The 10,528-nt window shown below is 42.1% G+C and overlaps 1 protein-coding gene across 1 annotated transcript in view; it reads right to left on the reverse strand.

The window, feature by feature from the left end:
- Positions 1 to 1,054: 1,054 nt before the first annotated feature.
- The window catches only part of lrrc14b (leucine rich repeat containing 14B), a 10,218-nt gene continuing 744 nt past the window's right edge, over positions 1,055 to 10,528 (reverse strand). Inside the window, exons 2-3 of the mRNA XM_061931478.2 lie at positions 5,349 to 5,977; positions 1,055 to 1,789 (exon numbers count right to left, since the gene is read on the reverse strand). Coding sequence (XP_061787462.2) covers positions 1,120 to 1,789; positions 5,349 to 5,977 — 1,299 coding nt within the window. The 3' untranslated portion in view covers positions 1,055 to 1,119. The remainder of the gene's footprint in view (positions 1,790 to 5,348; positions 5,978 to 10,528) is intronic.

A 10,528-nucleotide genomic window follows, 5' to 3' on the forward strand; every position in this document is an offset into this window, starting at 1 on the left:
GTCACACAGTTTATTTGCGTAGTAGAAGTAGTCACACAGTTTATTGGCGTAGTAGAAGTAGTCGCACAGTTTATTGGCGTAGTAGAAGTAGTCGCACAGTTTATTGGCGTAGTAGAAGTAGTCGCACAGTTTATTGGCGTAGTAGAAGTAGTCACACAGTTTATTGGCGTAGTAGAAGTAGTCACACAGTTTATTGGCGTAGTAGAAGTAGTCACACAGTTTATTGGCGTAGTAGAAGTAGTCACACAGTTTATTGGCGTAGTAGAAGTAGTCGCACAGTTTATTGGCGTAGTAGAAGTAGTCGCACAGTTTATTGGCGTAGTAGAAGTAGTCGCACAGTTTATTGGCGTAGTAGAAGTAGTCGCACAGTTTATTGGCGTAGTAGAAGTAGTCGGACAGTTTATTGGCGTAGTAGAAGTAGTCGCACAGTTTATTGGCGTAGTAGAAGTAGTCACACAGTTTATTGGCGTAGTAGAAGTAGTCACACAGTTTATTGGCGTAGTAGAAGTAGTCACACAGTTTATTTGCGAAGTAGAAGTAGTCACACAGTTTATTGGCGTAGTAGAAGTAGCCGCACAGTTTATTGGCGTAGTAGAAGTAGTCACACAGTTTATTGGCGTAGTAGAAGTAGTCACACAGTTTATTGGCGTAGTAGAAGTAGTCACACAGTTTATTTGCGAAGTAGAAGTAGTCACACAGTTTATTGGCGTAGTAGAAGTAGTCACACAGTTTATTTGCATAGTAGAAGTAGTCACACAGTTTATTGGCGTAGTAGAAGTAGTCACACAGTTTATTGGCGTAGTAGAAGTAGTCACACAGTTTATTGGCGTAGTAGAAGTAGTCACACAGTTTATTGGCGTAGTAGAAGTAGTCACACAGTTTATTGGCGTAGTAGAAGTAGTCACACAGTTTATTGGCGTAGTAGAAGTAGTCACACAGTTTATTGGCGTAGTAGAAGTAGTCACACAGTTTATTGGCGTAGTAGAAGTAGTCACACAGTTTATTGGCGTAGTAGAAGTAGTCACACAGTTTATTGGCGTAGTAGAAGTAGTCACACAGTTTATTGGCGTAGTAGAAGTAGTCACACAGTTTATTGGCGTAGTAGAAGTAGTGAGGCGTTCAGTTCTTCTGGCTCCTCCGGTCGTCCACCTCCGTGACCGTGCCCAGGAAGTTCTCCACCACGGCGTGGAAGGACTTGAGCATGGACACTCCCAGCTCGTTGCTGGTCTCCTTGAGGTCTGCGTCATAGACGCCCATCAGCGGGGTGCACACCTCCACGCTGCCTCTGCCGGCGCCCGCCAGGACCCCCAGCAGCTGCTCCCGGACCTCCCGGAAGAGCGCCCGGTCGTACCGCAGAAGGACGGCGTCGTCCAGCGGGTAGACGGCGTCCTCCGGGTAGCAGTCGCGGGGCACCGGGATCTCCACGTACCTCAGCTTGGGGAAGTCGGCGGACAAGGCGGAGAAGATCCCCCGCAGGCCCCAAGAGGTCAGAGGGTTGCCCAGCAGCTTGAGCTCCTCCAGCGCCTGGCAGCGGCTCAGCGCGCCCACCAGGGCGTCCACGTGTGCGTCCTCCACGCCACACTCCTCCAGCACCAGCGTGGCCAGCGTGGACGAGCAGCGGCCCAGCAGCTTGTGGAAGGGAGCGGCTAAGTCGGCCGTGACCTGGTGACCACTCAGGTCCAGGTGGACCAGGTTCTCACTGTGCAGACTGTTGGACAGGTAGGTCATGTCCACCCGGCTCAGGCAGCAGTTGGCCAACTCCAGACTTTCCAGTGCTGTGGAGAGAGGACTAACAACACCACTCTAGTCACTCACTTCCTCTCGTCTACTTGGTACTCCTACTGGGTAGAAGTAGTAAGTCCACATGGGTTCCTGTGTACTTAGTACTTCTACTGGGAAAAAGTACTAAGTCCACATGTGTTCCTGTGTACTTGGTACTTCTACTGGGAAAAAGTACTAAGTCCACATGTGTTCCTGTGTACTTGGTACTTCTACTGGGTAAAAGTAGTAAATCCACATGTGTTCCTGTGTACTTGGTACTTCTACTGGGTAGAAGTACTAAGTCCACAAGTGTTACTGTGTACTTGGTTATTTTACTGGGTAAAAAGTAGTTAGTCCACATGTGTTCCTGTGTACTTGGTACTTCTACTAAGTAAAAGTAGTTAGTTCACGTGTTCCTGTGTACTTGGTACTCCTACTGGGTAAAAGTACCAAGTACACAGGAACACATGTGGACTTAGTACTTTTACCCAGTAGAAGTACCAAGTACACAGGAACACATGTGGACTTAGTACTTTTACCCAGTAGGAGTACCAAGTACACAGGAACACGTGAACTAACTACTTTTACTTAGTAGAAGTACCAAGTACACAGGAACACATGTGGACTAACTACTTTTTACCCAGTAAAAGCACCAAGTACTAAGTCCAAAAGTGTTACTGTGTACTTGGTGCTTTTACTGGGAAAAAGTAGTGTGTACACCTGTGTTTCTGCGTACTTGGTACTTCTGCTGGGAAAAAGTAGTGTGTACACCTGTGTTTCTGCGTACTTGGTACTTCTACTGGGTAAAAGTAGTAAGTCCACATGTGTTCCTGTGTACTTGGTACTTCTGCTGGGAAAAAGTAGTGTGTACACTTGTGTTCCTGTGTACTTGGTGCTTTTACTGGGTAAAAAGTAGTTAGTCCACATGTGTTCCTGTGTACTTAGTACTTCTACTGGGGAAAAGTAGTGTGTACACCTGTGTTTCTGCGTACTTGGTACTTCTACTGGTTTAAAGTAGTGAGTACACACGTTCCTGTGTAATTACTCCTGATGCTGGTTAAAAGTAGTGTGTACACATGTGTTCCTGTGTACTTGGTACTTCTACTAAGTAAAAGTAGTTAGTTCACATGTTCCTGTGTACTTGGTACTCCTACTGGGTAAAAGTACTAAGTCCACATGTGTTCCTGTGTACTTGGTACTTCTACTGGGTAAAAGTACTAAGTCCACATGTGTTCCTGTGTACTTGGTACTTTTACACAGTAGAAGTACTAAGTCCACATGTGTTCCTGTGTACTTAGTACTTCTACTGGGAAAAAGTAGTGTGTACACCTGTGTTTCTGCATACTTGGTACTTTTACTGGGTAAAGGTAGTAAGTCCACCTGTTCCTGTGTACTTGGTACCTCTACTGGGTAGAAGTACTAAGTCCACAAGTGTTCCTGTGTACTTGGTGCTTTTACTGGGTAAAAGGTAGTTAGTCCACATGTGTTCCTGTGTACTTGGTACTTCTACTAAGTAAAAGTAGTTAGTTCACATGTTCCTGTGTACTTGGTACTCCTACTGGGTAAAAGTACTAAGTCCACATGTGTTCCTGTGTACTTGGTACTTCTACTGGGTAAAAGTACTAAGTCCACATGTGTTCCTGTGTACTTAGTACTTCTACTAAGTAAAAGTAGTTAGTTCACGTGTTCCTGTGTACTTGGTACTCCTACTGGGTAAAAGTACTAAGTCCACATGTGTTCCTGTGTACTTGGTACTTCTACTGGGTAAACGTAGTAAATCCACATGTGTTCCTGTGTACTTGGTACTTCTACTGGGTAGAAGTACTAAGTCCACAAGTGTTCCTGTGTACTTGGTACTTCTACTAAGTAAAAGTAGTTAGTTCACGTGTTCCTGTGTACTTGGTACTCCGACTGGGTAAAAGTACTAAGTCCACATGTGTTCCTGTGTACTTGGTACTTTTACCCAGTAGAAGTACTAAGTCCACATGTGTTCCTGTGTACTTAGTACTTCTGCTGGGAAAAAGTAGTGTGTACACCTGTGTTTCTGCGTACTTGGTACTTTTACTGGGTAGAAGTAGTAAGTTCACGTGTTCCTGTGTACTTGGTACCTCTACTGGGTAGAAGTACTAAGTCCACAAGTGTTCCTGTGTACTTGGTGCTTTTACTGGGTAAAAAGTAGTTAGTCCACATGTGTTCCTGTGTACTTAGTACTTCTACTGGGAAAAAGTAGTGTGTACACCTGTGTTTCTGCGTACTTGGTACTTCTACTGGTTTAAAGTAGTGAGTACACACGTTCCTGTGTAATTACTACTGATACTAGTTAAAAGTAGTGAGTACACATGTGGTCCTGTGTACTTACTCCTTTTACTAGGTAAAAGTAGGGATTGCACATCTGTCCCTGTGTACAGTACATACTACCACTACTGGGTAGAAGTAGTAAGTACACATGTGTATCTGTGTACTTACTACTGATACTGGGTAAAAGTAGTAAGTGCACATCTGTTCTGGTGTACTTACTACTACCGCTGGGTAGTAGTAGCAGCAAGTGCACGTGTTCCTGTATACTTACTACTACTACTAGGTAAAAGTAGTGAGTACACACGCTCCTGTGTAATTACTACTGATACTGGGTAAAAGTAGTGAGTACACATGTGGTCCTGTGTACTTACTCCTTTTACTGGGTAAAAGTAGTGATTGTACATCTGTCCCTGTGTACAGTACATACTACCTCTACTGGGTAGAAGTTGTAAGTACACATGTGTATCTGTGTACTTACTACTGATACTGGGTAAAAGTAGTGATCGCACATCTGTTCTGGTGTACTTACTACTACCGCTGGGTAGTAGTAGCAGCAAGTGCACGTGTTCCTGTATACTTACTACTACCACTAGGTAAAAGTAGTGAGTACACCTGTGTTCCTGTGTACTTAGTACTTCTACTGGGTAAAAATTGTAAGTTCCTGTGTACTTCATCTTTTTACTGGGTAAAGGTAGTGAGTACCCATTTGTCCCTGTGTATTTACCACTGCTACTGGGTAGAAGTAGTGATTGCACATCTGTCCCTGTGTACTTACTACTCCTACTGAGTAAAAGTAATAATTGCACATATGTCTCTTTTGTACAGTACATACTACTTCTACCCAGTAGGAGTAGTAAGTACACGTGTGTATCTGTGTACTTACTACTGATACTGGGTAAAAGTAGAAAGTACACATGCGTATCTGTGTACTTACTACTGATACTGGGTAAAAGTAGTAAGTGCACATCTGTTCTGGTGTACTTACTACTACTAGGTAAAAATAGTGAGTACACAGCTGTCCCTGTGTTCATACTACTAATGGGTAGAACTAGTAAGTGCACATGTGTTTCTGTGTACTTACTACTTCTACTGAGTAAAAGTAATAATTGCACATACATCCTTGTGTACAGTACATACTACCGCTACTGGGTAGAAGTAGTAAGTACACATGTGCATCTGTGTACTTGCTACTGGCTAAAAGTAATACGTGCACATGGGTTGCTGTGTACTTACTATTTGTACTGGGTAGACATAGTGTACATGAATGTCAGAACTAGGAGGTGACTCACCTGAGCAGTCTGCGTATGTGGCCAGTGAGCACGGAGAAGCCCAGCGAGAGGCGGGTGAGGCGGGTGAGTCGTGCCAGCAGGCGGCCGAGCGTGGCCAGGAGGTCGTCCTCATCCGGGCCCAGCCTCCTCACGTCCAGCGCCCCCGCGGGCAGCGCCAGGGAGCACAGCCTGGGGAACTCCACCCGGGAGAGCAGCACCTCCAGGTGGGCCGCCTCCAGCGGGACGTTGTGCACCACCTCCAGGGAGGTGATGAGCTCGGGCCGGGCCAGGCGCAGGACGTAGAAGAACTGCCTGGGCGCCAGGGAGTCGGCCCGGAAGCCCAGGAAGTGCATGTTGAGGGGGCAGAGGCGGTGCAGGAGCAAGGCCTGCGACACCTGCTCGTAGCTGCGGCCCGTCACCAGGCCATTCAGCCTCACCTCGATGGACATGTCCCACACGCACGCCGACACCTCGCTGGCCTGCATGGCCAACGCCGTCTCCTGGCACACCCTCGCCAGCAGCTGGGTGCGAGCCCAGCGGCCCATGGTGGTCCCGCACGGGCACGCCTGGTGCTCCACGTCTTTCAGGGCCGTCAGGTCCACCACGCGCAAGACTTTGGCGTATGTGGTGGGCGGGGACAGCGCGTAGTCCTTTGGGGGACATAGAAGTGACGTTAGACCACCACAAGTTGACGTTAGACCACCACAAGTTGACGTTAGACCACCACGAGTTGACGTTAGACCACCACAAGTTGACGTTAGACCACCACAAGGTGATGTTAGACCACCACAAGTTGATGTTAGACCACCACAAGGTGACGTTAGACCACCACAAGTTGACGTTAGACCACCACAAGTTGACGTTAGACCACCACAAGTTGACGTTAGACCACCACAAGTTGACGTTAGACCACCACAAGGTGATGTTAGACCACCACAAGGTGATGTTAGAGCACCACAAGGTGAGTACTATCTATCTATGTTAGACCACCACAAGGTGACGTTAGACCACCACAAGGTGACGTTAGACCACCACAAGTTGACGTTAGACCACCACAAAGTGACGTTAGACCACCACGAGGTGACGTTAGGACACCATAAGGTGACGTTAGATCACCACAAGGTGATGTTAGAGCACCACAAGGTGAGTACTATCTATCTATGTTAGACCACCACAAGGTGACGTTTGACCACCACGAAGTGACGTTAGACCACCACAAGGTGATGTTAGACCACCACAAGGTGTCGTTAGACCACGAGGTGACGTTAGACCACCACAAGGTGATGTTAGAGCACCACAAGGTGAGTACTATCTATCTATGTTAGACCACCACAAGGTGACGTTAGACCACCACAAGGTGACGTTAGACCACCACGAAGTGACGTTAGACCACCACAAGGTGATGTTAGACCACCATAAGGTATCGTTAGACCACGAGGTGACGTTAGACCACCACGAGGTGATGTTAGACCACCACAAGGTGATGTTAGACCACCACAAGGTGACGTTAGACCACCACAAGGTGATGTTAGACCACCACAAGGTGATGTTAGACCACCACAAGGTGACATTAGACCACCACAAGGTGATGTTAGACCACCACAAGGTGAGTACTATCTATCTATGTTAGACCACCACAAGGTGACGTTAGACCACCACGAGGTGACGTTAGACCACCACAAGGTGATGTTAGACCACCACAAGGTGATGTTAGACCACCACAAGGTGATGTTAGACCACCACAAGGTGACATTAGACCACTACAAGGTGATGTTAGACCACCACAAGGTGAGTACTATCTATCTATGTTAGACCACCACAAGGTGACGTTAGACCACCACGAGGTGACGTTAGACCACCACAAGGTGATGTTAGACCACCACAAGGTGACATTAGACCACCACAAGGTGATGTTAGACCACCACAAGGTGAGTACTATCTATCTATGTTAGACCACCACAAGGTGACGTTAGACCACCATGAGGTGACGTTAGACCTCCACAAGGTGATGTTAGACCACCATAAGGTATCGTTAGACCACGAGGTGACGTTAGACCACCACGAGGTGATGTTAGACCACCACGAGGTGATGTTAGACCACCACAAGGTGATGTTAGACCACCACAAGGTGACATTAGACCACCACAAGGTGATGTTAGACCACCACAAGGTGAGTACTATCTATCTATGTTAGACCACCACAAGGTGACGTTAGACCACCATGAGGTGACGTTAGACCTCCACAAGGTGATGTTAGACCACCATAAGGTATCGTTAGACCACGAGGTGACGTTAGACCACCACGAGGTGATGTTAGACCACCACAAGGTGATGTTAGACCACCATAAGGTATCGTTAGACCACGAGGTGACGTTAGACCACCACGAGGTGATGTTAGACCACCACAAGGTGATGTTAGACCACCACAAGGTGACATTAGACCACCACAAGGTGATGTTAGACCACCACAAGGTGAGTACTATCTATCTATGTTAGACCACCACAAGGTGACGTTAGACCACCACGAGGTGACGTTAGACCACCACAAGGTGATGTTAGACCACCACAAGGTGACATTAGACCACCACAAGGTGATGTTAGACCACCACAAGGTGAGTACTATCTATCTATGTTAGACCACCATGAGGTGATGTTAGACCACCACAAGGTGACGTTAGACCACCACAAGGTGATGTTAGACCACCACAAGGTGACGTTAGACCTCCACAAGGTGATGTTAGACCACCACAAGGTGTCGTTAGACCACGAGGTGACGTTAGACCACCACAAGGTGATGTTAGATCACCACAAGGTGATGTTAAACCACCACAAGGTGATGTTAACCCTGGCAATGGACCCTGTGTGTGTGTGTGTGTGTGTGTGTGTGTGTTGTTATTATGCTTAGCATTGATGCCTGCCTGCTGTTGCACTGATCAGCCTCATGGTGGCTCACATCCATCACACACAGCTATTTCTATTTTTGGGCAGAATGATTATATTGTTCCCAATGTTAAAAGGATAAAGCCATTGTTTACACATTTGGTAAATAAATAACCAAAAAATGTATATTTTGTTGTTTTCTTACTGTACCGAAAATTAACCGTACCGAACACAGATGTTTGTGTACCGTTACTCCCCTAATTATAATAGTATTCATGACAGAGAAGTATATTCACAAGTATTATAATAGTATTCATGACAGAGAAGTATATTCACAAGTATTATAATAGTATTCATGACAGAGAAGTATATTCACAAGTATAATAATAGTATTCATGACAGAGAAGTATATTCACAAGTATTATTATAGTATTCATGTATATTCACAAGTATTATAATAGTATTCATGACAGAGAAGTATATTCACAAGTATTATAATTGTCATGACAGAGAAGTATATATAGTCATGACAGAGAAGTATATTCACAAGTATTATTATAGTATTCATAACAGAGTATATTCACAAGTATTATAGTATTCATGTATATTCACAAGTATTATAATAGTATGACAGAGAAGTATATTCACAAGTATAATAGTATTCACGACAGAGAAGTATATTCACAAGTATTATTATAGTATTCATGTATATTCACAAGTATTATAATAGTATTCATGACAGAGAAGTATATTCACAAGTATTATAATAGTATTCATGACAGAGAAGTATATTCACAAGTATTATAATTGTAGTCATGACAGAGAAGTATATTCACAAGTATTATAGTATTCATGACAGAGAAGTATATTCACAAGTATTATTATAGTATTCATGTATATTCACAAGTATCATAGTATTCATGTATATTCACAAGTATTATAGTATTCATGACAGAGAAGTATATTCACAATTATTATAGTATTCATGACAGAGAAGTATATTCACAAGTATAGTATTCATGTATATTCACAAGTATTATTATAGTATTCATGTATATTCACAAGTATTATAGTATTCATGTATATTCACAAGTATTATAGTATTCATGTATATTGACAGGTATTGTAGTATTCATGTATATTGACAAGTATTATAATATTCATGTATATTGACAAGTATTATTATAGTCTGCATGTATATTGACAAGTATTATTATAGTATTCATGTATATTTACAAGTATTATAGTATTCATGTATATTCACAAGTATTATTATATTATTCTAGTATGCATGTATATTGACAAGTATTATTATAGTATTCATGCATATTGACAAGTTTTATTATAGTATGCATGTATATTGACAAGTATTATTATAGTATGTGTGTATATTGACAAGTATTATAGTATTCATGTATATTGACAAGTATTATTATAGTATGTGTGTATATTGACAAGTATTATAGTATTCATGTATATTGACAAGTATTATTCTAGTATGCATGTATATTGACAAGTATTATTCGAGTATTCATGTATATTCACAAGTATAGTATTCATGACGGAGTCACAAGTATTATAGTATTCATGACAAGTATATTCACAAGTATTATTAAAGTATTCATGACAGAAGTACAGTATATTCACAAGTACTATAGTATTCATGTATATTCACAAGTATTATTAAAGTATTCATGACAGAAGTACAGTATATTCATAAGTATTATAGTATTCATGTATATTCACAAGTATTGTAGTATTCATGTATATTCACAAGTATTATAGTATTCATGTATATTCACAAGTATTATAGTATTAATGTATATTCACAAGTATTATTATAGTATTCATGTATATTCACAAGTATTATTATAGTATTCATGTATATTCACAAGTATTATTATAGTATTCATGTATATTCACAAGTATTATTATAGTATTCATGTATATTCACAAGTATTATAGTATTCATGTATATTCACAAGTATTATAGTATTCATGTATATTGACAAGTATTATTGTAGTATTCATGTATATTGACAAGTATTATAGTATTCATGTACATTGACAAGTATTATTATAGTATTCATGTATATTGACAAGTATTATTATAGTATTCATGTATATTCACAAGTATTATAGTATTAATGTATATTCACAAGTATTATAGTATTAATGTATATTCACAAGTATTATTATAGTATTCATGTATATTCACAAGTATTATAGTATTCATGTATATTGACAAGTATTATTATAGTATTCATGTATATTGACAAGTATTATTCTAGTATTCATGTATATTGACAAGTATCATTGTA

The sequence above is a fragment of the Nerophis lumbriciformis genome, linkage group LG37 (assembly GCF_033978685.3).
Source record: "Nerophis lumbriciformis linkage group LG37, RoL_Nlum_v2.1, whole genome shotgun sequence".
Classification (NCBI taxonomy): domain Eukaryota; kingdom Metazoa; phylum Chordata; class Actinopteri; order Syngnathiformes; family Syngnathidae; genus Nerophis; species Nerophis lumbriciformis.